The sequence below is a fragment of the Cynocephalus volans genome, chromosome 7 (genome assembly GCF_027409185.1).
Source record: "Cynocephalus volans isolate mCynVol1 chromosome 7, mCynVol1.pri, whole genome shotgun sequence".
Classification (NCBI taxonomy): domain Eukaryota; kingdom Metazoa; phylum Chordata; class Mammalia; order Dermoptera; family Cynocephalidae; genus Cynocephalus; species Cynocephalus volans.
In genome coordinates, this window is record NC_084466.1 from 98,863,282 (window position 1) to 98,890,019 (window position 26,738).

The 26,738-nt window shown below is 50.5% G+C and overlaps 1 protein-coding gene across 4 annotated transcripts in view; it reads left to right on the forward strand.

Annotated features, from left to right (window-relative positions):
- The window catches only part of LRRC20 (leucine rich repeat containing 20), an 80,778-nt gene that overhangs the window by 39,683 nt on the left and 14,357 nt on the right, over positions 1-26,738 (forward strand). For all 4 annotated transcript variants that reach the window (XM_063103292.1, XM_063103293.1, XM_063103295.1 and 1 more), the window contains one exon: positions 10,552-10,719. In XM_063103292.1, the coding sequence (XP_062959362.1) occupies positions 10,552-10,719 (168 nt within the window). The remainder of the gene's footprint in view (positions 1-10,551; positions 10,720-26,738) is intronic.

A 26,738-nucleotide genomic window follows, 5' to 3' on the forward strand; every position in this document is an offset into this window, starting at 1 on the left:
AATTGGGGTTCTCTTCCTGCATTTATTTTTCAGACCAGGAAGTTACAGGAAGAGAACAAAGGTGGGGTTATAGTTTAACAATATAGGCTGGTAACTTTCAGTGAAACAAGCCAGATGACATTCCAGTAAGGCCATTAAGTGGTGCTATCAACAAAAGCTTGATCTTAGCAAACATTCCTTCTTATAGCAATTTCTCAGTATCTTTACATAACAATCAGTAACTAGTCTGTCTTTGAGCCAGCAACCTGCTGTGCCACAATTCTTATCTTGCAACAGAGACTTATAGCCTGAGGAAAATTTCCTATCCTTGCAAGGTCAATATTTCAAACTGCAAGACTTTGGAAAACCAGGCCCTGTGAAGTACATATGCTTTTTAGTATATTCCACACGTGACATCTGGGGAGTGGCTTGTGGGATAAGTAAGCATGCCCTGTCCAGGGGCACGGAGACAGTGCCAGAAAAATGCCGCTTTGAGTTCCATGTGTCCAGACCTCGCCTGCAGAATGTACTTGTCATATTCTGGTGAGAAGTCTGTTGAGGATGCTGTTTGACTTCCTTCCTCGCTGACTCCCCCACACCTGACTCTCCCTTACCACCTTGGATTACAAAGGGAAGGCTGGTGCGCCTGCCTGCTAATTGGATCTCATGGAGGCAGAGGATTGAGGGGTGCTCTGGCCACTGGCAAGGAGGGGCTGGAGTTGTGTGCCTCATCTGGCCCCCGCCGAGACGTGGCTCTGTGCCTGAGCCTCTGCTGTGGTGTCTCTTTCAGATAGAAAAACCCCTTCTTTTGCGTGTGAACAAGAAGCGTAAGCAGTCTTTGTGGGGCTCTGCAAGGCCTGCTGTGTCCTCTTCCAGGTACATGACAGAGGTGGGCTGCCTTGGTGCCAGGGAAGAGAACGAAGTGCTTATTTCCTGTCTGCCAAGTCGTCTCCCGGGGCTTCCCTGGGGACTCTTCTGTGAGGCTCATGGCCCCCTCTGGTCCAGGTCATCTTTAAGTGATTCCTTTCCCTTGACATCCTTAATCTGTTTTATGGAAGGAAAGAGCAAGACCCGAGAAAGCCAAGGGCACACATGGCATCAGTCTCAATGGCAGTTGGGCTCTGTGGAGAGTGGGTTCATGTGTTCCCCCTTCTCCTGTATCCCTGTCTTCCACTTCCTCCCAAGTGGGATAAATGAAGAACACCCAAGTGAGAAAAGCAAAGGCTGTTTATTCTGAGTGTGCTGTATAGCAAGGGAGTCAGCAAACCATGGCTGTGTTTTGGCAGACTCAAAGGCAGCTGGGGGAGTGGGAAAGCTTTATAGTGGAAAAGGGAAGGCTTCAGGTGCTCTGACTGGCGGCTGCTGGCATGGAGAAGCTGCAGGTGGCTAACTAGGGGCAGGGACGGGGTGTGCCTGTGGACAACGTGTGTCAGGGCCCCAGAAGGGCTTATTTCCTGCAGCTTCAGGAAGGGAGAAGGGGAATCCCTGTGCATGATAAATGATCCAAAACTGGGGAGCCATCCTCAGAAAGGCTGGCAAGGAGGAGCTGGTGACCTGAAAGGGAGATGTTGGGGTCACAGCATGCTGTTCTTCTCCCACTTCCTACTTTGCTTCAGCATTCTGGGTTTGCTTTTCTTTAGCTGATGTCACTTAGTGGACAAAGGAGAAAAGAAGAGGGGATCCAGACATGTGCTGGGGAAGCTAGGCAGGCACGGAAGCTTTGCAGTGGTCAGTTGGGCCCAGATGTCTTGGTCTTGGTCTTTTTGGAATTAAGCAGATCTACTCTCAGGGCCATGCAGTTTCTGCACAGCCTGCTACAGGAAGAGCGGGGTTGGGGAGGGCTCCTCTCCCCTGGGTTAACCACAAGGGGCAAACCCAGTTGCTGACAATCAAGAATTTCCACCTGATACCGAGGCAGTGATAAAGTTGTGGCCCTTTGCATCAGTCTTTTTTTTTTTAAATTGCTGACCAGTATGAGGATCAAACCCTGGACCTGGGTGTTATCAACATCATGCTCTAATCAACTGAGCTAACTGGTCAGCCCATTGCATCGGTTTTTGCCCTCTGTCCTCAAGGGCATCTGGCCCCTGGAGTTACCTGGGTGACCTCAGTGGAGCAAAGGCCAAACTATTTGTGACCCCTGTGTGCACGCTTCTGTGGGTCAGCCCTCCCAGCAGAGTTAAAGGAACCCAAGTGTCACGGGCTTCCACAACCTCAGAGTAGAATCCCAGAGATGGGATTACTGAGGACAGAGGGTGTAAGCATTTTAAGGCTCTACTATGTAGCACAGATGAACCACCCAGCAGAGACCAGCCACCCACAGAGCTGGAGGAAGTAAGTTCAGTTCCCTTTGGAGGGGAGTTGGTGGCAGCTTGGAGCCACACATGCTGGAGAGCATCCCTCCATCCTGCATCTTGACAAACTCTGGAAACCAACCGGTGGCCCCACTGCCCACTCAGTGCCAGTGGACATGGGGAGGAGGGCACATCAGCAACATGGGACATTGGGACTCTGAATCAACTCTGATGCCTCTGTCCTCCCAGGCCCTGTGACAAAGGACTTTGCAGTTTCCCTTCACCTCCGTCTTCCGAGCTCTGAGCGCAGCCGTCCTTTGCTCCTGGCTCTGCCATTTCCATCCCGCCTCTGCCGTTACCCACTGCCTGTGCATTTCTCTCCTTGTTGCTCATGTCCCTGGCATTCCTGCAAGGCTCTAGGGCTTCGTGTGAAGAAAGGTATCAGGTATCCTGTTTACTTACTTTTCACTAGGCAATAGATACACACAGTACAACAGTCCAAGGGTTGAAAAAGGTAATAGTAAAAAGAGGTCTCCCTCTTACACCTGTCCCCCAATTCAGTTCCCTGCCCAGAGGCAACCACCGTTACCAGTTCTAGAGATTGTCTGTGCCTATGTGAATATAAATGTGTTTAGTATTAGTAGCATTTGCAACACACCACCACGGGCAGGCACTGTTATAAGAACTTTACAAGTATAAAATTATTTAAATCTTTACAGCCCTGTGAGGTGGGTACTCTTATGTCTTTTTTCAGGTGAGAAAACTGAGGCAGAGTAGAGCCTTAGCCTAAGTAACTTGCCCAAGGTCACACGATAAGAAATAACGCATTCGGGCGGTGGCTTCAGATCCCAAGCTCCTTTATAAACTAATCGAGAGTGGATATATGCACTGTTTTGTGTCTTGCTCTTTTTACTTAGCAATGTATTTTAGAAAATGGCTCACACCAGTACAGTGAGAGCTGCCTTGGTCTTTTCATGGGGGTAGCATGTTTTACAGTAGTCCCCCCTTATCCACGATTTTACTTTCCACGGTTTTAGTTACTTGCGGTAAATCTCAGTCTGAAAATGGGTGAGTGCAGTACAATAAGATATTTTGAGAGAGAGAGAGACCACATTTGCATAACTTTTATTACAGCATGTTGTTATAATTGATCTGTTTTATTATTGTTTTTTCTCTTACTGTGCCTAATTTATAAGTTAAATTTTATCATAGGTAAACATAAGTATGTATAGGAAAAACAAAGTATACGATTACATAGGGTTCAGTACTATCTGCGGTTTCAGGCATCCATGGGGAGTTTTGGAACATATTCCCCTTTGGATAAGGGTGGGCTACTGTGCTTTATTTTGGTCTGCCCCAGACCCGGTTAAATGAGTGTTCTCACTCCTTCCCTGTCTGCTTGCCCCTCTGACCCCCGCGGGCAGCTGCTGTCTCTGTGTGACACTTCCTCTGCCCTAAACATGGGCTGAAGGACACTCACTGCCCTACCTGACCATCTGACTCTGCCTGTTGGGGGCCCTTGCAGGCAGGACAATGGTTGCTTATTGACAGGATCAGGGCCAAAGTGCTGATTGGTCCTCGGTGGGCAGGTATTTTTGGAACCGGCATGGTCTCTCACTGACCAGCTGCATAATTACAGCAGGCCAGCCTGGTCTGTCCCCTACTGGAATCAGTGGGCCTCCCCTCTCTGCTGTGGTAAGTCTGGGCCTCTGAGTCCGCCTTGGCCATTGTCCAAGATAAGGCCGATGCAGGAAGTAATAAGGGGAACTTGGAGAAGGAGAGATCCATTTAACACATACCGGAAACCACAGTTCAGGAGGCGTGATAAACAAGGAAATGTCATGATTGGGGATATTTTTGTGATTTTTTATATCATTACAATGAGCATGCACTGCTTTTGTAAGCAGAAAATGCATTTAAAGCATTTAAAGTAGAATTAACTATATCAGTCAGGATCGGCTGGTTTTACATCAGTAACAAAGGATTCCAAATCTTAGGGGCTTGAAACAACAAGGTTTATGTCTTATGGCACACGCTCATCATAGGCCAGCAGGGGTTCTCCCGTTCTCATCTCTCCGGGACCCAGGCTGATGAAGCAGCCACGTCCTGATTGCTGCTGGTCACCGTGCTAGAGGGAAGATAGGATGTGGCAAAGCATGCGCTGGCTCTTAAAGCTTCCCCTTGGAAGCCTGGCATTTGTTTCTTCCACTCACGTTTCATTGACCAAAGCAAGTCACACGGTCACATGAATGGACAGGGAGGGGCAACCTCTCTGGAGTCTGGAAGGGGTGAGAGTGGCCTATTTGTAAACAGGCTGACAACTACACAGAAACCAAATGATGCTGCAGCTGTAAATACAAGATTGCGTTGCCTGGGACTCTTCCTCCTCAGACCCCTCAGTGGAGACCAAAGGCATATGACAGAATGGAGGTCACAACGCAGCTCCTCTAGAAACCATAGCCCTGTGGCTCATTCATTTAGGTCTCTGAGAGTCTTGCTCGAGTCAACAGTTCCAAGGAGTGTGCCTGAAACAGTGGCTCCCGGCAGGGGGTGGGGGGGTGGGGTCCTTCCGTATCACCTGGGAGCCTTTTCTACATGTCCACTCCAGGGATGCTCCCCAGAATCTAACTGCTGATTAGGAAATTAAAGGAGATGATATGGCTTTAGCACTTGGCAGAAAGGAGGTGCTCAATAAACATTTAACTCCTTCCTTTCCCGAAGTATGGGAAAGAGGACATAAGCCATTTACAGTCAAGGAAACCCCTTTCCCAAAGTATGGGAAAGAGGACATAAGCCATTTACAGTCAAGGAAACCGAGACCATAGCGGCATGATGGCCTGCCTAGGGTGACCGGGAACTGGAGACAGCAGGTATTAGATTAGGGGCTAATCTTTTCATCTGCTGAAGCTGTAACCACCGTTCAGTAGCTCCAGGTCAGCTCAAGGAACATGGATTGAGTGTTCTAGGTCAAGAGGGCCCTGCCCTCCCCTGTCTCCCCTGGCCCTAAGAGGAATTAGTGAAATGCAGAAGCATCAGGGTGATGTTTCTTCTAGCAGCATGCGAGGGAAGGAGATTTGCAGAGCCTTTGACTCAAGGCTGGAGCAAGACAGAGACATAAAGAAAAGTTATTAAATGGCAGGAAAAGAGACCTGGCAGGACACGCTGAGCACCAATTAAAATGATACCAGTCAGATGAAAAGCTTGCCAGCTCCCTAGTGTGAGATGCAGGTGAGAAGCTCTAGCCAGTCTCGGCACCTCTCCCCAGCAAGGTGCCTCACACTGGTCTTCTGTCCTGGGGATGTGCAGCCTTGGGCTTCATGGTGGAAGTGTCTTCACCCTCTCCCAGTGACTCTGCCACCACTTGGTTCCACCCAGTCCACCCCCGTCTTGGTGTCTGCATGGCTCCTCCCCGACCCCACTTTCTGAGGAAATAGGGCTGTCATTCCATTTCCTTTTTCCCCTATCTGTGAATCCCAAGCAATGTGGGGAACATCTGGCCACCCGGCATGGATCTGCTAGGTGTGTACGATCTTGGCCCTGTAAGCCTCAGTTCCCTAGTCCATAAATTTGAGTTAGGGATTTGTTGGGAGGATTAAATGATATTTCACGAACAACTACTACATTGCCTTGTACATAGTGTCAGTCAGTAACATTCACGCCTGTCCCTTCTGTCCCCTTTGTCCCCAGTCCATTTGCTCTGTTCTCAGGTTTGTGTTTTAAAACTGGCACATCCTTCCCTGGTGCAACATGAGGCTGGTGGAAAAAGCATAGGATCATCCAGGGCCATTACAATCCTGGCTTCTCTGCCACTAGCTGTGTGATCTTGGGCAAGTTGCTTACTCTCTCAGAGCCACAGTTCCTACTTCTGTTAGGACAAATCTTGCAGAGCTATATTGAGGATTAAACAAGACAATGTAGCCTCAGCTCCTAGCAGCGCGAAGGACGCATGGTAGGTCCTAAGGAAAAGAAAAAGGTATCATTGCTGGATGCAGGACTATATTGGAGTCCAGCAAGATGAGGTAATATATCTTCTCCTCTCTTGTGATGTGTCTTTTCAGTCAGGATCTCACAGAAAGTGTTCAGGGGCAGCCTGGAGCATGGGTCCAGGTGTGAGTGCTGGACCCGCAGCAGCAGCTGGAAGGGCCTCAGGGACCTGACCACAAAGGGCTTTGAGTGCCTGGTGAAGGAGGCCTTGGGAGCCTCTGCAGGTTTGTGAGCAGGGGACTGAGATGCCCAGGGCTGCACTTAAGAGGTTAAATGGACACCCTCCCTGCCCCCATGCAGCATTGATTGGAGGAGAGGGGACTGGAGACCGGCGGCCAATGAGGAGGCTGGCAGTGGTTCAGGTGAGGACTGAGGGCCTGAGTGAGGCAGGTACAGAAGACCCTTCCCTTGAGAAGAAGGATTCTGGAAGTGGGGAGAGAGGCGTGGGTTTGGTGCCACCAATAGGAGAGGCAGGAGGTGGGGGGTGGTGGTTGGAGGTGGGGCTGGCAGGGGAAGGTGAGGGCTTATGTTGTGGTCTTGCTGAGTTTGTCATTGGCTGAGGTGTCTGGGTGGTCATGTCCAGTTGCCCCTTACTGGAGGGACCTGGAGCTCAGAAGAGAGGCCGTGTGGGATGAAGGTGGGGCAACCTTCTGAGTGTGTACCGAGGAGTAGTCACTGCAGTGGGAGAAGAGAGGCACAGATGGATGGACCTCTTCTTCCCACTCTCGGGTCTGTGCCCGTTCCTCCCATGCCTTGCTGTGTGACTTAGGGGATGGGAGAAGGCAGGGTTGGGCTGCATGTGGGCTTTGCAGTCCTCATACCTGGGTTCAAACCCCAGTTCTACCATTTGCCAGCTGCAGGATTGGCCTTAAGTCCTGAATCTTCCCAAGCCTCAGCCTTATTTTCTGCAAAATGGGGGTGATGCTAGTGCTGACCTTGTGGGTGGCCGTGAGAGTTAAAGGAGACCAAGCAGAAAAGGCAATTAGTGCAGTTCCTGCCCCTAAAAGGTGTTTGGTAATATTGTTTATTATTTTCAGGAAGGCCTGGGTATAGAAGACTCCAGATTGGCTAGAGAAGGTAGAGCTGGGGGGGCAGGGCCAGACAGGTAGTTCTGAGTCTTAGGCATGAGGCCACCAGCATTGGGTTCCCAGATTTAGCAAATAAAAATACAAGACACCTAGTTAAATTTGAATTTCAGATAAACAATGTGCTCTCCAACCCCAGCTCCCCTGGTATAAATCCCCCTGGGGCCTAGATTCTTCATCTGGCAATAGTGTTCAGCAAGAATTGAATAAAATTATTTTTATGGAAAGCAATAACAACTTTTCTTTTTATATAAGTAAAAAAGAACAAATCAATTTAAAGAAAAGCAGTAGTGTGTGTGGAACAGAAATTTGGCAGAACTGTGAGGGTGGTGCCCAAGTTCATTCATTTATTCGTTTGTGTACTCATCAAATATTTCTTGAATGCCACTGTGCAATGGGCAGTGTTGTGGCGCTTTCCCACAACAGATGCCAAGCCCCACCCTTGTACAGCTTACGTTCTCATGGGAGGAGGCAGACAATATACAAACAAGTCAACATATTAGGTGACCGTGGATGCTATGAAGGTAAATAGTATAGGGGAAGGGGACAGAATCCAGTGGGAGGGGATCCTATTTTAGATTGGGTGACATTTGAGGAAAGACACAAAGGAAGTAAGGCAGCAAGCCTTGCACATGTGTGGGTGAAGAGCAAGTGCAAAGGCCCTGGGGCAGCCGCATGCTCGGAGTTGTTTGGCAAAGGCACATTTGGGAAACACTGGACTAGGTGTTGTCCAGCGTCCCTTCAACACTGACCTTATAATGGTGATCCAGATGGGGTATTTATGATCATGGTGTAGCTATCCAAGAACCTGGCTGCTGGAGGGAGCCCACGTGTGTGTGGAGCAGGCAGTGGATCTGCTGATGGATCCTTGGGTTAAGGATGTCCCTGCATATTAAAACAGGCGAGGCAGTCCAGGCCCCTGCATCATGTTTGTCTCCTGGGGGAAGAAGAGTCGTTATTCATCACGTATTTGCTGAGTGATCACAAAGGGCCCTGTAAGAAGCTGGATGCAGGGAAGATGAATCAGGTGTAGTTTCCACCTGCTGAGAGCCCCAGGAGCAGGGACCTGCAGTGTGGCTGGTCGTCAGGGGTGCCTGTGCATGTATGTGTGTGCACAGAGGCCCAGGGGAGGGGGGCGGGGGCTCTGCTGTCGCTGCAGGGAACCCTGGGAGGGGCTGCTGGGACCTCAGCGCGCTCGTCTCCCACACCCCGGGCTGCATGGTGAAGCTGTGGAAGAGCACTGGGCACGGGGGGAGGGGCAGGCCGGCTGCGTGGTTGGCAGGGCCCAGCGAGAAATGGAGACGCAGGACTAGCTCTCACAAAGCAGGGGTAGTGCCCTGAAAGGCATACAGAGAGCTTTTTCCTTTCTTCTGCAGTCTCTCTCTCAGCATGTGTAGGGACCAAGGGAAAACTTCCTCTTCACCCATGAAGCTTCATAAATAAAAATCACGGACAAATTTAGATTAATATGATGAAAAGCATAACAAATGTTATTATTTAGTGTGCTGGGAGGGGGCAAAGCACGGGGGCATCACAGGAGAGTCGTTTCCCAACCTTCCAGTGGGGGACAAAGCTTATATCCCAGTGTTCATAAGAGAGAGCGAAGGTGGGAGAGGCACAAGCCCCAGAGCAGTGGCCTGAGACCAGGTTTCTCTGCAGCTCTAGGGGAGGTGTTGTCACAGGGGAGAGGAGGAAGTCAGAAGGTAAGTTATTAAGACTTCCAAGACGGCCGCACAGGACATTCCACCCCAAGTGTGGGGCCCTTCTGAGCAGGGGACCTGTGTGAATGCACAGGTCACAGGCCCACAGAGCCAGCCTGGGGAAGGACATTCTTCAGACCACCTGACATTTCTGGGCCTCAGTTTCCTTTGGGTCAGACTGGGTGGGAGGTGCATGTAACAGAGGAGGAGCCCACTAGACAGGGACTGGGAAACCTCTGGGCCTGACCTCTTTATCTCCTTTTCATGGTGCTTTACCTGTGTTAACAGATTTAATCTTCCGACAACCCTATGAGGCAGATATTATTATTATTTTCTTTCTGCAAGTGAGGAAACTAAGGCCTAAACGGGTTTAGTAACTTTCCGAATGCACTGCTCTCAGTGGTGCGACTGGAGTCTGCACCAGGCAGTGGGGACTCCAGATGCCCTCTCATAAGCTCTGCATTGTGCTCCCACTGCCCTGTCGGTTTTGATCCTGCCCCTCACCCCTCCTCCCTGCACAGGGCCCCTGGGGGGTCCCCAGCTTCTATTGGTAGAACGCAACTTCAGCCTCCACCAACCCCAGCCCCATCTCTCGGCACTGCCTTGACCAGGTTCCCAGCAAAGAGACTCCAACTGCCCAGCTCCCTTCTCACTAAGGTCGCTGCATGGGTTGCCAGTCAGCTTCTGGAGCAGCTGCTCTAGGGTCGGAGCCCACCCACATCTGGTCAGCTATGGCTGCACTGGGGAGCAGGGGCATGGGACACAGAGTAGGGCGGGCTGAGGAGAGTGGTGCCCCTGGATGGGGTGCAGGGAGCCCAGGGGCTGCCCGTCCTGACCTGTCTCAGTGTATTAGTCCATTTCTGTTGCTTACAACAAAATGCAGAAAAGAGGGTAATTTATAAGAAAATGAAATTTATTGCTTACAGTTTCAGAGGCTAGAAGTCCAAAGTCCAGGGAACACATCTGGCGAAGGCTTTCTTTAACGATGACTTCAGTGATGCAGTGTATCACGTCATGGTGTGGCAGAGCAGAGAGAGCAAACTTCTTATTCACCATCTCTTTAAAGCCCTCAGAACCACGCTTCTGACCACTATTATTAATCTATTCACCACGACATGGTCCTACAGTCTAATCACCTCTTCAAGGACCCACTTTTCAATTACCATAATAGGATTTCCCACCCTCTTTACACTGTCACAGTAGGGACTAAGTTTTGGGGGGACATTCAACCCAAGGCACCCAGCAAGGCCTGGAGTTGAAGCCTTGCTGAAGCAGGAGCCAGCACATCCTGACCCTTATCTGGGCCCAGGCTTCTGTTGGGAGAAAGAGCCTTCCATTAGCTGGAATGACGGGGGCCAGAGCATTACCCTTCATCCTCTTGGGGCACTTCCTTATGGCTTGGGGCTTCTGTGCTGCCTCCTGGCCCAGGCAGGCAGTGAGACCTGTAGTCACTGTGGTCTCTGGGTGGCCCTTCTCATGCTCCTCTCTCTTCTCCCCTCCACATGGCAGAGCTCCGCCTGGAAGGAAACTTCCTACATCGCCTCCCCAATGAGGTCAGTGCCCTGCAGCACCTCAAGGTCATCGACCTGTCCCGGAACCAGTTCCGAGACTTCCCTGAGCAGCTCACCACCCTGCCGGCATTGGAGACCATCAACCTGGAGGAGAACGAGATTGTAGGTGAGTGGACCTGGCCTGAATGGCCCTGGGCTGCTGCGTGAGGCTCTCTTGGAGCATGGGGCTTTCACAGGCCTGCAGCGGAGGTTGGGCTTTCTGGTCTGAGGTGACTGAACAAAGGATGGTGGATCTAGGCAGGTAGCCACGAGGAGGCACTGCCACCTGCCGGGTGCTGGGTTGGACACTTGCTTTCACGTGGTAGGTAGACAGCCTCAGCTTTGCCCATAGTGCAGCCCTGAGCTAGCTGGGACACCGTAGGCCACCAGCTGTCCCTCTCTGGGTCTCCATCTGCCAGCTTAGTTTGCCTAGACCCTCAGCTCTGACCCTCCATACATTTACTCCTGTCTGGATTCCTGCCTTCACAGTCAGCTCTTCACCATTACTGAGCAGGGCCACCAGGCAAACATGTTCAGAACAGCCACCCTGCACCTTCCAATATGAATTCCTCCCTCCCTGTCAGCCTGGCCTCCTAGTGCCCTGTGCCACCAGTAAACTGGGGGTCTGATGTGTGCTTCTACAAGCCGCAGACCCCAGGGGGCTGGGTTCTGCTGAGGTCAGGGAGCAGTCCCCCTCCTCTTGCAGCAATTATGTGCCTATCTGTCTCATCGGGACCTCACCAGCCAGCAGTCTAATCTCCCCAGAGAGAAGTGGGCCCTTAGCAGGGCCTCTCTGTGCCCTCTGCTCCTTGGCTCCCTCCTTCAGCTGCCTTGGCTCCATCTCATCCTCTCACGTTGCCTCTAGTTTTGCTGCAGTTCTCATTTCAACAGTGTTAATAACCCCCTTCAATCCAGGCTTTTATTTTTATAAGGCATTTCACAGCCATTACGCCATTTTACTAAAAGCAAGAGCCTTCTAGTGGTTTGGACCTGTCAGATGAGGAACAGCCTGCCTCATGTGGTAGTGAGTGCCCATCTATTAGGGACACTGATTGCAGGACTCTGGCCCTGGCTGGGTGGGAGGTGTGACCAGCTGACCTTTGAGGTTCTGGGTCTTTGAAAAATGAGTAAACTGAGGGTCAAAGACATTATGAGAGAGCATGGGGTTGCACAGCAAGACTGCAGAAGTGCCAGGGCGAGAATACATGATTCCAGAACTCAGCCCTGTGTCTGGGATGGGGTTCCCTTGCCTGGCCTCTGGGAAGCTTCTGGGGATGGGCTCTGGTTCAGTCTTGGGCTCCCAAGACCAGGGTCCCAAGGGCTTGCCTCTGGGTTGGCTTGCCGATCATTTGGGCCACTGTGCAGTCATTAGCAGGAAGAGCACGCCCAAAGGTGCCTTTTTGACACAAGTCTTTGCCTCCTGTGCTTCCCAGATCTTCAGGGTCTTACTGTTGAGTTCTTCGTCGCCTGCATTCCTGGCCAGGCTGTCCCTGCCTGGGTCCCTTCTTCCCTGCCTCTTTTTTATCAAGGCCCTTCCTGATGACTCTGCTTCCTTCTGCGGCTTATCCAAATGGGGCAAGAGCTATGACAGTCTTGCCAAGGCCAGAGCTGGGCACGTTGCTGGTAGGCAAGTGGGTCAAGACAAGTGCTGGGTGTTGGCATCCCCACTTCCTAACTGCAGCCTTGGAGGACTCACATCAGCTTTCTGAGCCTCGGCTGCTTCTCATCTTTCAAATGGAGGTTATTCCCCCCACTCCCGCCTACAGAAGGAGGTCAGAGATGAGAAGAAGGTGCAGGCAGGGGAGCGGGCTGAGTGGGCATCTTTGCTGGCTGCAGTCCAAGAAGTGACTTTCACCAAGGTGGGCAGTGCAGAGTGGTCCAGATCCCCTAATCCTTCCCCTCCCACAAGGCTGACAGCAATAGCCCCCACAGCAAACACTGGCTGTTTTGGGTCTCGCATGTACATGTCTCTGCCTTTCCGCAGAGTGGCGGTAATAACTCTTTACATGTGGAAGCATCTTACAGCTTATCAAGACTCGTGATTGTCCCCATTTGGCAGATGCAGAGACTGAGGCTCTAAGCCTTCATGGCCAAGTGCTTATCACATACCTGGCCAGGTAAAAGAGACATCAGTAGCTGTGTTTCCCAGTTCGTTTAGCCTGTGACAGAGATCTTGCTGCCTAGCAGGGGCCAGGCCTGGGGGTATGGAGATGGCCGCGGCTGCCCCTGTCCAGGAGAAGCTCCTCATTTTCCCCAGAGGGCCAGCTGCTCCAGGAGGAGCTCGACTGATCCCATGGCCCTCCCCACTGCAGGAGGTCTGAGCTGTTCTTCCCCCGTCCCTCTGGCTGGAGCGAAGTGTCATATGGAGGCAGCCATTGTTCCTTTGCTGGAGTCTCCTGCTTCTGTTTTCTACCTCTCCCTGACCCATTCTAGTTACTTGGGTGGCTTCTCAACTCACGAATCGGTGGGAGGGCCTGGCCCACCGCTCATAGCACAGTGAGGGAGGCGAGCACTGAAGGGCGGGCTGGAGGAGGAGGGCTGTAATCACAGTGACGAAGGCAAGGCGTGCACAGTCCTTCATTATGGAAATAGCTTTGCAGTCTCACTGATTGTAGCTGATCTCCTGCAGGATCTCACTGGGATAATTGTAGAAGGAGCTTTGGATGTCTTCAGGGTGGCCTATTTTTTCCAATAAGAACCCTAAGAGGGTGTTGGAAAAATAAAATTTTTGTGAGAAATAAATTTGAGATGCGTGAGTTGCCTTAAAGCTTTAGTTCAGTAAGTGGGGAGCAGGCAGCTCTGAATCAAGCTCCCGGGTGCATCAGAAGGACACCTACTCAAGGGCACCTCCCCAAAGATATCTCCAGCCTGGCCCCAGGAAGACCTGGAGGCTCACAGCATCCTGGGAGCTGGGAGGCTAACTTGGTCATCCTCTTGTTTCTGAATAGTGCTGCTGCCTGTTCTTCCTCCACCTTCTTGGCCATGCTAGGGGGACAGGAGGAAAGAGGGCTTGGGGCTCCATTTGGTGGAGGAGAGAAAGGCTGGGACTCAACAGGATATGTAAGCAGGGACACTTCTGTCTGCTTTCTGATGCCAGCCACTGGGAGGTGGTGGTGCCTGTCCCTGGTGCTCGGTGGTGGCTGACTGCCCTCAGGTCTCATATCTTGGGCAGGCAGCCCTCTGCTCTGTGTGTGACCCTTTTTTTTCCTTGAGGGGGTGGTCTACACATCCTGTCCTCTCGAGCCCCCTGTTCCCCACCCCCATGGCATCTAGCATGGTGTCTGGCATACAGCAGGTGCTCAGTTGGTTGAGAGCACTGAGTTGAGCAGGAATTCCAAAGCCTTCAAGCGCCTCTGCAATAACTGAGACACAGCAGGGCAGATTATGTCAAGTTGCAGGTTAAGACCTACTGGTGAATCGTGAAGTCAAATTATCCAGTTGAGACCATCAATTTTTTAATGGAATAGAATAGAATAGAAAATGTCAGTCAAAAAAAAAAAGAAAGAAAAAGAAAGAAAGAAATGTCAGAGTACACCACACGTAGTGTGGTAATTACTATTTTATGACTTTTAATTTCTGTTCTACTATGTACATGCAAGAGTATACTGGGCCATGACGAAAAGTTGTGGGTTGTGATGAAACATCGAAAGCCACTCCCATCAGTTGTCCTGCAGTGATCTGGGGGACTGTTCTTGGCCAGCCTAGCACTTGTCCCCTGCAGCTCATGCCCCCGCGCACACTGTACAACCTTCCTTCCTCTCTCCTCCAGCCACTGTCTCTTTCATCTGCGCCTACGCCACCTCTCCTACCCTGCGCAGCCTGTGTGCTCTGTCTGGAAGTCCTTCCTCATGTCTTGCTGTTTTCTCTGTCTGTGGTCAAATTCCCTGATTCTGAAGGTCTGGCCCTGACTCAGATGAACAGGAAGCAGAGAAGGTCAAGGGGCCTCTCCCCTCCCCCAGACACACAGCAGCAGATGCCTATACCCAGATGGGAGGCTTCCTGGGTCCTTGGGGACTGGCTGGCCAGGACATGGTTGTTTGCTCTGGGCACTTCCCAAGAGGGAGAAAAGGGTTTGTAGCTTACAGTATTTGTTCAGACAACAGTCACTTACAAGTTCTGGGTTGTGGGATAGTCCCTATATTTTCCAAGTCAGGAAGTGGTTTATGGCAGCTTTTAAGTATTTACAAACAAGACTGCCTGGGCAAATGTAGCCTCTGGAGAAGCAGGAGGTATGGAGATGAATGAGCTGTAGGCCCTGACCTAAAGTTGCTTGCAGGTGATGATGTAAGCAAATATTAGGCTACTAGATGGGACATGGTCATAGTGTAGGGGAGGGCAGATGTGCTGTGGCATGCCGGAGAGAGGCCCCCAAATCAGAGGGTGGCTGTCCATGTGTCCTTGTAGGGTGGGATCCTCCCAGAAGGACCCAGGGAGGGTTTCTGAGGAGGTGGAGGCATTTAGTGTGATTGTGAGTGATGACTGGGGACATGATGAGTCGCCTGTCTTGTGAAGATGAGGATGTCAGTTCTTTCACCCCAGTAGCCGACACACATGCCTTGAAGGTGGCTGTTGGCACAGCATTTAGTCCTCACTCCCTGCTCACATGTACTTGATGCTGCAAAGCAATTCAGTCCTGGAACACCTGGGATGAAGAGAAATCACTTATTTGGGAGACTTTATTATACTAAGCAGACTATTTAGGTTAAGCTAGAATTTAACTTTCCATAACCTTCAGTTCACTGGTTTTTTCCCCTGTGCATCCATCGTTCCAGAGAGAGCAAGAGATCAGGGGAAAACAAGTCCTTGCTAAGAATTTAACAAACAGAGCAGCAGTACCTTTCAAAAGAAACTTACCTGTATTACGTAGGTATGCTTGGGCAAAGTTTACTTAAATCTGCCCTTGCACTGTTTCGCTTCTCACTATCCCTGCCCATATTTCTCAAAGTGTGATCCCGAGACCAGTAGCTGCAGCATTACTGGAGAACTGGTTAGAAATGCACATTCTCAGGCCCCACCCCAGACCTACTCAATCAGAAACTTCGGTGGGGGTGTGTGTGGGGGTGGGAGGCAGCAGTCTTTTTTACCAAGCTACCCCTGCCCCAGGTGATTCATGTGTATGTTAAAAGTGTGAGGACTCCTGCCTAGTCTCTCACTGTGCCAAGTATCATCCATAGGCCAGCAGCGTGGGCATCCCTGGGAGCTTGTTAGAAATTCAGAACCTCAGGCTCCACCTCCTACCTTCCCAATCAGAATCTGCACCTGAGCAAAATCCCCAGTTGACTTACTTGTGTAACAGTCTGAGAAGAGCTGGTCCAGGGCCTTTTCCTAAAGCACCAGGTGCCATCTTGGGGTACCTGACTCTGGTAATGGGCTTACATCCTTCCAAGCACAGAATTTCTCAGGGTGTGCTCCTCAGAGCCCACATCCAATGCCACTGCGATGTCTGTTTAAAATGCAGATTCCTGGGTCGCATCTCACACCTCCTGAATCAGAATTTCTGTGGCTTCAGGGAGAAATAGGCAAGGGAGGCACGTGCCTGGTAGGTACCTGAAAGCTGCTTGCCAATTGAGCTGGCAGGTTGCACAGGGCTAGGCTTTCCCACCCTGGCATCACTCAGTCCTGGCCAGGTAGGGGGTGGCTTGGTAAAAAAGACTGCTGCCTCCCACCCCCACCCCCACCCCCACCCCCACCCCCACCCCCACCCAAGTTTCTGATTGAGTAGGTCAGGGGTGGGGCCCGAGAATGTAGATGCAGGGAAAGCCATACTCCCTGGGAGGCGTCACACTGCCAGGCCTTGGTGACTGGTATTTTACAAGGGGTGATTGGCAAAAGCAAACTTAACTTCTTCCTGTAGCTTCCTGCCTGCCACACAAGGCTGGCAACTCTTCAGAAAGGTCAAAGCAGGGAAGCTTGTCTTTTGCCCTCCTTCCCCTTCCCCCACGAAGCTGCCAGTCTGCTTTGGGGGTGGGGGTGGGGCTGGTCTAATCTGAATGTGGATTAGGAAATGGTGCTCTTTGTAGCCTCCAACACCAGCAGCTGTGCTGTCAGCAACCTCTGCTCAGATCGATAAAAGACCTCATGAAATCTGGCTGGTGGCTTCTTTCAAACTGCACCATTTTCCACCTTGCACTGCTTGGGATTTACCCAAGCCCTTGTCCTGGTTGGTTGAAGATGGCAGGCCTTGCAGGAGAGACCCCCTCCCAGGGAGATCTCACCTTAAAGGGAGAACTGCCCAGGCCTCGAGGGGTCTGAGAGGTCTGGCCTGCTCCCCATCCTGCAGACCCACCCACCCTCAGTAGGATGGGGGTAGCAGGAAGTAGGGAATTTTGGCCAACACAAGAGCTCTGGACCCAAAGCCCTGCCTCCTGCTGGGCCAAAGAATGGTGTAGTGGGAGGCTTCAGTTCTTCCAGCGTGTCCAGCAGGTACCTTGATCTGTCAGTGCCTGCTGCCCTCAGAACTTCCCCTGGACCCACAAGGCAGCTTGAACCATGGGCAGAAAAGGCTTCTTAGTGTTTCCCCTGGGCCAGCCTTCCTGCTTGTCTTTTTGGTGGATGGCATGGAAAAGGAGAACCCCGTGGTGATAACAAAAGCAGAAATCAGGGCTCGCTCCGTCTGCCCTTCTGATGGTGTTTGTCCCCCTGCAGGGTAAAGAGCCTCTGAATCAAACTCCACTCAGCCCTGACCACTTTCCATGTTTACCTCTCGCCTGCCCTCCTTTCCTGCCCTCGGCTTCTCAGTTTTGTAGCAGAAAAGGCACAGGTCTGAAGCCCCCTGCACATCGTGGAGAGCAGGCTGCCTCATCTCTGTGAGCCTCCACCTCTTGTCTTCAGAGTGGGGAGAACAATTCCACCTGCTGGCACTGGGGCTGGAGTCAGGTTCACTGTGGTCACCTCCACCATCTGCTGGTCCTGCAGCTGCTTAGCTCCACCCCCCCTACCCCCCAAATTCTGGCTGCATGCCACCTGCTCACTCTCTGCCCCCAGCCTGCAGGGCCACATCTTGCACTTGCCCAGGGCCTGGGACAGAGGGGGTAGAGGACACTGCTCAAGGGTTGGATGGAGGCCAACCAGTGGGTCACAGCATCCAGGGCAGAACTCATCTGGCCAAGGAAGGTTTGCCATGGTTGTCCTTCTGGATGATTCTGAGTGGCCAGCCCCCAGCAGAATTTCAGAACTCTCCCAGGCCCATCGGTGCCTCTCCCCCATCTTCCCTTCCACCCCACACCCACCTGGAAGCATGCTGCTCAGTCTCTCCAGGTCCCACTCTGGGGTCTTATGCTGGCTCTCAGAAGGGGCCAAATAATTTCTGCTGAGGAGGTAATTGAAGTTGGGGAATTACCCACTCACCACTTCAAGGAGGTGGAAAGGACACTGGATGGGGGGGTCTGAAGGTCGATATTTGAGTCCCAGCCTTACCACTTACTGTGTGAGGTCACTTAACTGAAAGCAGAGACTGTTTTCTCATCTCAAAAACAGGCAGAACAGTTCTTTTCTATATTCTCACAGCCCTCTTTGGAGGAGCAGATGAAGTTAATGCACACACAGCAACTTATGAAGTGTGAAGTCCTTCCTGAACTTCTAGGGGACTGTCACCCCTCCCCCATGTATGCATATATTTAAAGAGGCCCCTTTAAGTCCTGGTTGGGTAGATAACCAGTCCTGGTTGGGTAGACTAACCTTCCCATACGTGATACCGCCTGGTTATAAAGCAGTTTCCCCCACTGTGTTTCACCTAATCCCCCAGACACCTGATCAGAAAGTACAGGAAACAGAAACCACCGTGGGCATTGTAGGTGGAAAAGGATTTGTGGAGATGGAGGTGCTTACAAATGCATCGAAGGCTGAAGCAGCAGGCTGGGCTGCCAGCAATTACTCCCAGAACACCACTGATTAAACCCTTTAGAGGAGTTAGTTCTTTCCTTGCTCAGGAAGGTGGAGAACAGGAGGCCACAATGGCATTAGTGAGCTCGAACGTTCTGCAGGGCTGCTGCATGGGGATCAGGAGGCTGCTGCCACTGGGCCAGGACCCTGGGATGCTGATGCAGAAACCCACAACCTGCCACCACTGGAGCACTGACTGGCTGACCCTAACTGCAAGGGATCAAGGAAATAAGTTTGCTTTGTGTTGCTTCACCGCCCACGGATTTGTCACCCCTCTTCCCCTGGGTAACGGAGCTGCAAAGGATTACTCAAAGCCCATCTCTTCTGAGCAGTGAGAGGCCCCGAAGTGGTTAACTTCTCTTGGGAATGCTCAAGCAAGAGGCATCCCTTCCTCAGGAAATTAACCCCGAATTGTAGTTCTCTTCCTGCTTTTATTTTCCAGACCAGGAAGTTACAGGAAGAGAACATAGGTGGGGTTATAGTTTAACAATACAGGCTGGTAACTTTCAGTGAAACAAGCCAGATGACATTCCAGTAAGGCAATTAAGTGATCTTATCAACACAAGCTTGATCTTAGCAAACATTCTTTCTTATAGCAACTTCCCAGTATCTTTACATTTCAATCAGTAACTAATCTGTCCTTGAGCCAGCAACCTGCTGTGCCACAAATCTTTATCTTACACCAGAGACTTTATAGCCTGAGGAAAATTTCCAGTCCTCCACAAGGTCAATATTTGAAACGGCAAGGCTTTGGAAAACCAGGCCCTGTGAAGTACATTTGCTTTAAGAATCCTCTACAAATAAGGGCTTATCTTTCAAACAAGTTGTCCAGTCACTCAGAGTCTCAGTTTTCTCCCCTAGGAGATGGGGAGAATCAAGCGTTAGGTGAGTTAGTGTATGCAGAGCACTTAGAACTGCACTAACATGCAGTGCACGGTCTGTACAGGGTGCTGGTTGCTGTCTAAGGAGAACATGAAGGGCAGCTCAAGCGAGGGCTTGTGGAATATAATCATGGATTGTTAGAGCTGGGCAAGACCTCAGTGAGTTGCCCATGGTCACTCACTGACCTTGGTGTAGCATGAGAAAATTAAAGCCAGTAACTGAGTAGTACAGAATGGCAGCCTGGCTGCAAGGGACCGACAGTTAGTGCTGGGGTGGCAGGGTTCCTTCCTCCTTCCCTCCCTCCCTTTCTTCCTCACCACATCTGTAAAAGGGATTTGAGATGGCCACTTAATCTCTGAGAGGAGACTTCCAAGGATTTACTAGGCAGAGACCTTCTGGGCTCGCGCATCTGGGAGGACAAAATCAACCCCCTGGCATTTCTCTCCTGCCCCTGGACCTGGGGCTCCAAGCCCATATTGGGGAAAATGGAGTTGTCCCCTCCCTGGACATGGGATTTGGATTCCCCCCTGAGCACAGCCAGCTTCCCAGAGTCTGAGCCTTGCTCCGACCCTCACGTGCTGAGTGTCTTGAGATCCAGGGAAGGACAACTTCCCCTCCATGGTGGGAGCTGCCTGGGTGCACACCCTTGCCTAGCACCTGCAGAGCTCTGAGTTTTGCCCATGGGCGGTGAGCAGTAGATGCAGGCATCAATTGTGCTAGGAAGCACTTGGGGAAGCTATCGTTAAACAGTGCAGAAAGTGCTTTCTGGCTGTGCTTCCACGCCAAGGGATAGCTTGGGAGTAAACAAACAGGCTTCAACAGCAATTAGTGCAAATTAGATGTGATGCACAGACATGAGGGTGAGGGAAGCTCCTATTTGCAGCTCCCACCCCACATGTGTCTGCTCACAGGGAACTAGCAAGCTGGGTCTCTGGGCAAAAGACCTTTTACATACTTGGTCTCTGCCCGAATGGCATTCTGTGTGCCAACCACTGCATGGTGAAGCCTTGACGAACAGACCTCCAGCTCTCCAGGATACTTGTGGCACTCTGCTGGTAGCACACAGGCGAACTGCAAGAAGAGAAGTCCTTTGATGCTTGTTCAGAACAACATGTTTCCATGCTCTGTCACCACCATCTCCAATGCCTGGTGTCCCTGTCTCTGTCCAGGGTGCTACAGAGCAGCCTGATGCTGGATCTTCAAGCCCAGCCATGTAAGGATGCTAATTCAGGGAACAGGAGGCTTATGTGGGCACCGACATGGATTTAGCCATTTAGGAAATTTTCTTTCATTAGCCTCTCACGGGGCTCTTGGCATCATCGGTTTCACTAGCTGATAATCAATGACGTTCACTTCACACCCAGCTCTTCTCTAAGCACTTTTCAAGGATGCTCTTGTTTAATCCCCATGACAACCTTATGAGGCAGGACCTGTTACTCTCCCCAGATGAGGAAACCAAGACACAGGAGTGTTAAATAATTCCAGCCCAAGCAGTCTCACTCCAGAGCCCCAGCTCTTCAGGACAGTGCTCTGCATGGGGAGAGATTTTTGAACATAGCCATAGAGGAATAGAAAGCCATAGGAAAGTTATGGCCGACACACAGAACTTTGGCTGGAAGGAAGTTCCCTTTGGGTGGAGAGAGCCATGTAAAATAATGAGGCAGAGTTCCCTAGTCTGTGTAGGCAGCCTCGCTCCTGCAAGCTCTGCCATACATACAAGGCAGGGGGTCAGCATTCCAGGATGGAAGTACTATGCTAGTATTTATACCAGATTCTCTCATTAATCCTCACCAAGAAGACGAGTGGTGCTCAAACTGGCTGTATGTTCAGATCATCTGGTGAGCTTTTAAAAACCCCTATGTCCAAAACACACCACATGCCAATTAAATTAGAATTTCTGGGGCCGGCCCGTGGCTCACTCGGGAGAGTGTGGTGCTGATAACACCAAGGCCCCGGGTTCGGATCCTATATAGGGATGGCCGGTTAGCTCACTGGCTGAGCGTGGTGCTGACAACACCAAGCCAAGGGTGAAGATCCCCTTACCGGTCATCTTTTTTTAAAAAAAAAAAAAAAAAAGAATTTCTGATGATGGGGTTTGGGCTTCATGATTATTTTAAAACTCTCCACATGATTCCAGTGTGCAGGCAGGACAGAACCACTGAGCTAGACCAGAGCTTTTGACCAACAAGCACCCTTCTGTCCCAGGCAGAGGGCCATAATGCCTCGTTTCTACTTGGAAGCAAGAGGGAGGGAGTGCTATAAACATGCACCTTCACAGCCACATTCTAGGCCCTGAAGAAGCTGTAATCTGCATCTTCCTCCTCTTCCAGTGTCCTATGTGCACATGCGCACAAGTGGCCACATCAGGACGAGAGGAGCAACAAGCCAGGCCATGAGAGCTGACAGTTGTCTGGCAGGGTGGCAGAGCTCAGCTCTGTGGATTTGCACCTTTCCCTCAGCCCCGCTGTCCCCTAGACCCTGGGCATAGTGCTGTGCTGCCCTAGACCCACAGAACCCCCTCTTCTGGTTTCCCTGTAACACAGCCTGCTCCCTGGCATTTTCAGAATAAAATTTATCAATAAGCCAAAGGCAGCTGAGAACATATGGATAGCAAAACAGGGAGTCAATTTCAAAGTACCAGTTTATGCCAAAGAATCCTAGTGTAAGTGGGGAAGAGCTGGCCTGAGCTCTGGCACCTTTTGTTTGGGAGCTTGCAGTCCTGTCTGGACTTGCACACCTTGGCTCAGGCAGTGCTGTGCCGCAGGTGGCTAGCTCAAGTTCAGTACCCTCACAATGGTAACTTGAAATTGGCCAAGACGGGAGTATCTACACCACAAAATTAAAAAGTAGGCACATGCTACAAATCAGGGTTTGTTTGTTTTCCCCCAGGGAGTGGATTGTTAGACATTAGCCAGCATACCACTTGCTCAGACCCTCCCCACTTCCTTGCCTGTGGAAGAAGCTCTCTGGCCGCTTCTTGACGTCGTTGGTGTCTGGCCCCTTGCCCTCAACCAGCAGCCCACTCATCACACCTCTGCATCAACTCGTTGTGTTTTCCAGGAGCTGTCTCCCTGGGCAGTGCCCTGCCTGCCTCATTCCCACCTGCTGGTTATGCTGGGAGCTTTTCTTCTTATTTTTACAGTAGTAAGGGAGGTTTTATTTCTCTGACAATAACATTGAACCTGAGCAGAAAGATTTGCACAGTTGGTATCAGCAACTTTAATTTCCAAGCCTGGAGAAGAATTTACAAAGGAGCCATCTGTACCCTGCGTACTGCAGGGAGAACCTTGGGGGAAGTATTACTCCCCCATCCTGCCAGTCCTGCCACCCCTGCCTGCCCCCCCACATCCTACCCCGACCCCAGGTCCCAGGCACTTGGCATACACACAGCAGATTAAACAGTTCTAGTCCTCTGTGGAATGCTAGACCATGCACACCACCAGCTGCGGGGGAGGGAGGGGATGGCAGATAGTTGAGAAGTGACAGCAAAATTGCCATTCCTGCCAAAGCAGCCCAGTGGCAGGAATGCAGAGTGGGAGGGACGGTGAGCAGGGCCCTCATCGGGAGGGGGAGTGCACAGAGGATGGGGAAGAGAAACAGCAGGCGTGGGCCAGGCAATTTGAGTTACTTATTTGGTTGTTTCTAGAGCAGCCAGTAAGAAAACCGTGTTATTTCTGAAGAGAATTGTTATGATCCGGCTTTGATCACGTGTCCGGTCTGGGTGCAAGGAGTCTTTGGAAGGACAGGCTGTGGCCAGCGGTCCCCCTCAATGCCCGTTAGCCCACCTTTGCTGGTCAGCCTGGGACGAGGATGAGGAAGTCGAAGCTGAGGCAGGGGCTTTTCTACTCTGTTTTTCCCTGCAGCTGTACTTAAAGGGAAAAAAGTGTTTCTACGTTCGTTAGCAGATTCTTAAAATGCTGTGTGCTTCCCATCCTCTAGACAGGCATCCACCACACTCCCTGCACCTTGGTAGCCCTGTCCTCCTTGGAGAGCACCTGTGGTCCCCTGTGGCCCCACCCCACAGACCATGAGGCAGAGGGGCTGTCTTAAAGATGAGAGGTTGAGGTTCAGAGACGTTAAGAGCCTTGCCTGAGGTTGCACTGCTTTAAATGGCAGAACTGAAATTAGGGCCTGGATCTCTGGCCCTGTCCATGCTCCCAAATTGCCTGTCTTTGTTGCAGAACAGCATTGGTTAAAGCTGAGTTTGGTTGCTTGTTGCAGAAAAGAAAAAAAAAAAAATACTCAGATAACAAAAATATCCAGGAAGGTACCTTTTATTATGGTTGACATCAGCTGAGAGGTGGAACCGCCTCCCCAACTGACCAGAGTTTGGGGCTTTTAAAGGGAAGGAAGGAATGTGGGTGCATGTGGGGAAGCAGTGGGACGGAGTGGGGTGGGGGCGGTGCACACGATCCACGGGTGTGTTGAATCAGATGTCAGGGGCTCATGATGGACAGAGTCTTTGACGCCATAGGGTCTTTAATGTCATGGAATCTGTGACCAGTGGTCTGATTAGTTTCTGGTTCTGGCCTGGAAGAAAACTCAAAAACACCAATCTTAGCCATGTATCAGTGTAACATCAAAGCATCTGACTTGGCTCAACAAATGTTCATGCTTTGAGAAGGGTATAGTTTATAGATTAACAGCTAGAGAAGGCTTTATTCACAAAGGCTGATTAAGCAAGCGTGAAAAGCCGAAAGGAAACTTAGGCTCTGTGAAACGTAGGGAGAACTCAGCCCTAGTTTCTAAGTGGAATGCTTTGTCCTTAGGGTCAATTAATAAAGCAGGAGGTCTGGCCAGTTAGCTCAGTTGGTTATAGCGCCACCTTGTAACACCAAGGTCAGGGTTCAGATCCCTGTACCAGCCAACCACCCCCAAAAAACCCAAAATGATCAGCCGCAAAAACCCAAAATAATTTTAAAAATAAGTTAAAGGGCTGTTCAGTTAGCTCAGTTGTTTAGAGCATGGTGCTGGTTAGCACCAAGGTCCTAGGTTCAATCCCTGCACCGGCCAGCCCCCACAAAACAAAACAAAATAATTAAAGGAAAGCAGGAAGAACTGGAAGGAGACTCAGCTTTTGCTCTTAACCTTTAAGTTTATACTAACCTTTAAGTATATGAACAAGGAAAAATTTTTAAAGAAATTCTTATGGGGGCCTGTTTCATCTTCAACAGTGACTTGGAACTCGCTGTCTCATGTAGCCTTCCCTGAGGGCCGGGAACTCAGCTGGCAGGGCTGTCAAGGGGCACAACATGCTCCTTGCTCCTTCTGGTTCTGTTTGCTTCCTGCTCCCACCCCTGCCAGGATGCTCAGTCCAGGGCCCTGTGGGGTGGGAGAAGCTCAGTCACTGCTCCCATCTGGCTCCCATCCAGCCACGAGTACAGTTGAGGGATGTGTGCAAGGTGGCCCAGGTGCGTTCTTGTTACAGGTACGCTTCATTGTCTCCACCAGGTTACCGTAGTTGGTCTGCTTGTCTTGTGGCATTTTGAATGGGGACGTGAAGCTCAGTTCAGTGCAGCTCAGCATCCTTGATCTTAGTTGTTTTGGTCTCCAGGCACCAAGAGCTGCTTCTAGGCTGAGGATGGGGCTGGCCCTGGCTCCCAGGACTGGCCCAGATTCTCAAGAAATGCTGGCATCAGAGGCTCGCTGGTGTCTGCTGGGTGACCTCTGTGCTGGGAGCTCACTAACCCTTTGTCACTTCCCAGGTCCCCGACCCCTCCTCCTCTCCATGTCCTTTTGAACCATGGGTGCCACACAGATGAAGAAAAGTGCTCTGGAGCAATCATTTTTAATCATCTTGCCTCACAGCTGGTCCCACTGGCATGAAGTTTACCAGTCAGTAATGCTAATGATTAGTGGGATGAAGTCAAGCTGACTTCAGGGAAGTAATTTTCTGTAAATACTGCCCACTTCCACTTTGCTATTGATTACTCTAAGCCTCTTATAGATGTAGGTGGGAGTCTGGAGTGGCTGGCTGTGGTGAGAGGAGTGTCAGACAGGGTGTAGTGTTTAATCCTGGTTGGGATCCTTCTCCCCTGCCATGGGCCACTGGGTCTTTGGCTTTAGCCTCCACCCTGGACACAAGGCCTTGCAATAGAAGCCTATCACCATCCCTACCACTGTACACCTGGGGGCATGGGAAAGTTAAAGGAACATTACTCTGGCTTCATACAAGGAATCTAGGACCTCACATCCTACATTCTACAGTCATAGGCCGAAAGAGATGGAAAAAACCCCAGAATGCCTTGTAGACTCATAGCCTTTTATCTGGAATATTTCAAGTTGTAAATAACTTGAAAATCCAACAACAGAAACAGGAACCAAAGTGATATATCCATACCGTGCACTATAATGCAGCCATAAAAATGTCACTAATTTGTAACCTGAAAAGATATTTACAACATATCATGAAGAAAAGCATGTTATGGCATGGAATCTAAGAGGCGATTTTGGAAATATATGTGTGTATATATAGATATATCAATACACCCACACAAACATGTTAAAAAGTTGGGGAAGGAGATGGCCATTTAGCTCATTTGGTTAGAGCATGGTGCCGATAACACCAAGGTCTGGGGTTCGATTCCTGTACTGGCCGGCCAAAAAAAAAAAAAGTTGGGAAGGACATATATCAACACATTAACAGTGAGACATTCTATATAATTGACATCGTGTTTTATTTTTGCTCATCAGTATTTTCTCATTTTCTTATTTTTGGGGGGGAATGATTTTTTTACATTTTGCATTTCGTGTGTTATCCAGTTTCACATTCTCACAGGATCAGCAATTCCAACAGCCACCGAGTCTCCCAAGTCTGAAATGGCAAGACAGCCACAGCTCCAGCTAACGGTAAAGCACTGATATGCTCACAAAACAAAATTAAATTGCACAATTTTTCCTTCATTTCATTTTTCTTAAACTGACCCCTGACACAAAGGTTCATTGCTGAAGAGTGGAAATGCTTTTCTTCTTCATGCCTCAAACTAAACATTAAACTTGCCTGACAGGGCAAACGAGGTCTCTTTAATAATGGTACACACAGACACACACAAAGTCCTTTATGATGCATAAATATTATATTACACAGGGTACAATGATACTTTTCACATTTTGGTTGGTTTCAAGGCTTAGAAAGAAAGAAGAGTGATGGCAGGGTGGGTATGCTGCAGAGAAGTAAGCGAAACAGGCAGAGAAAGGGTTTTCTGACCATTGCCGGCCCATCTGGGAAGGGAGCAGAGGGCCCCTATTTGAAGTGAAAAGGTAAACACTATGTACTTGCTGGATGGTGGCTATGGTTGAGCCTGCAAGTGTGTGGGGGCTGTGGGAGGCGCTGGACCATCAGGGCAGAACCAGCTGCAGGGCTAGGTCCTCCCTGAGCAGGGG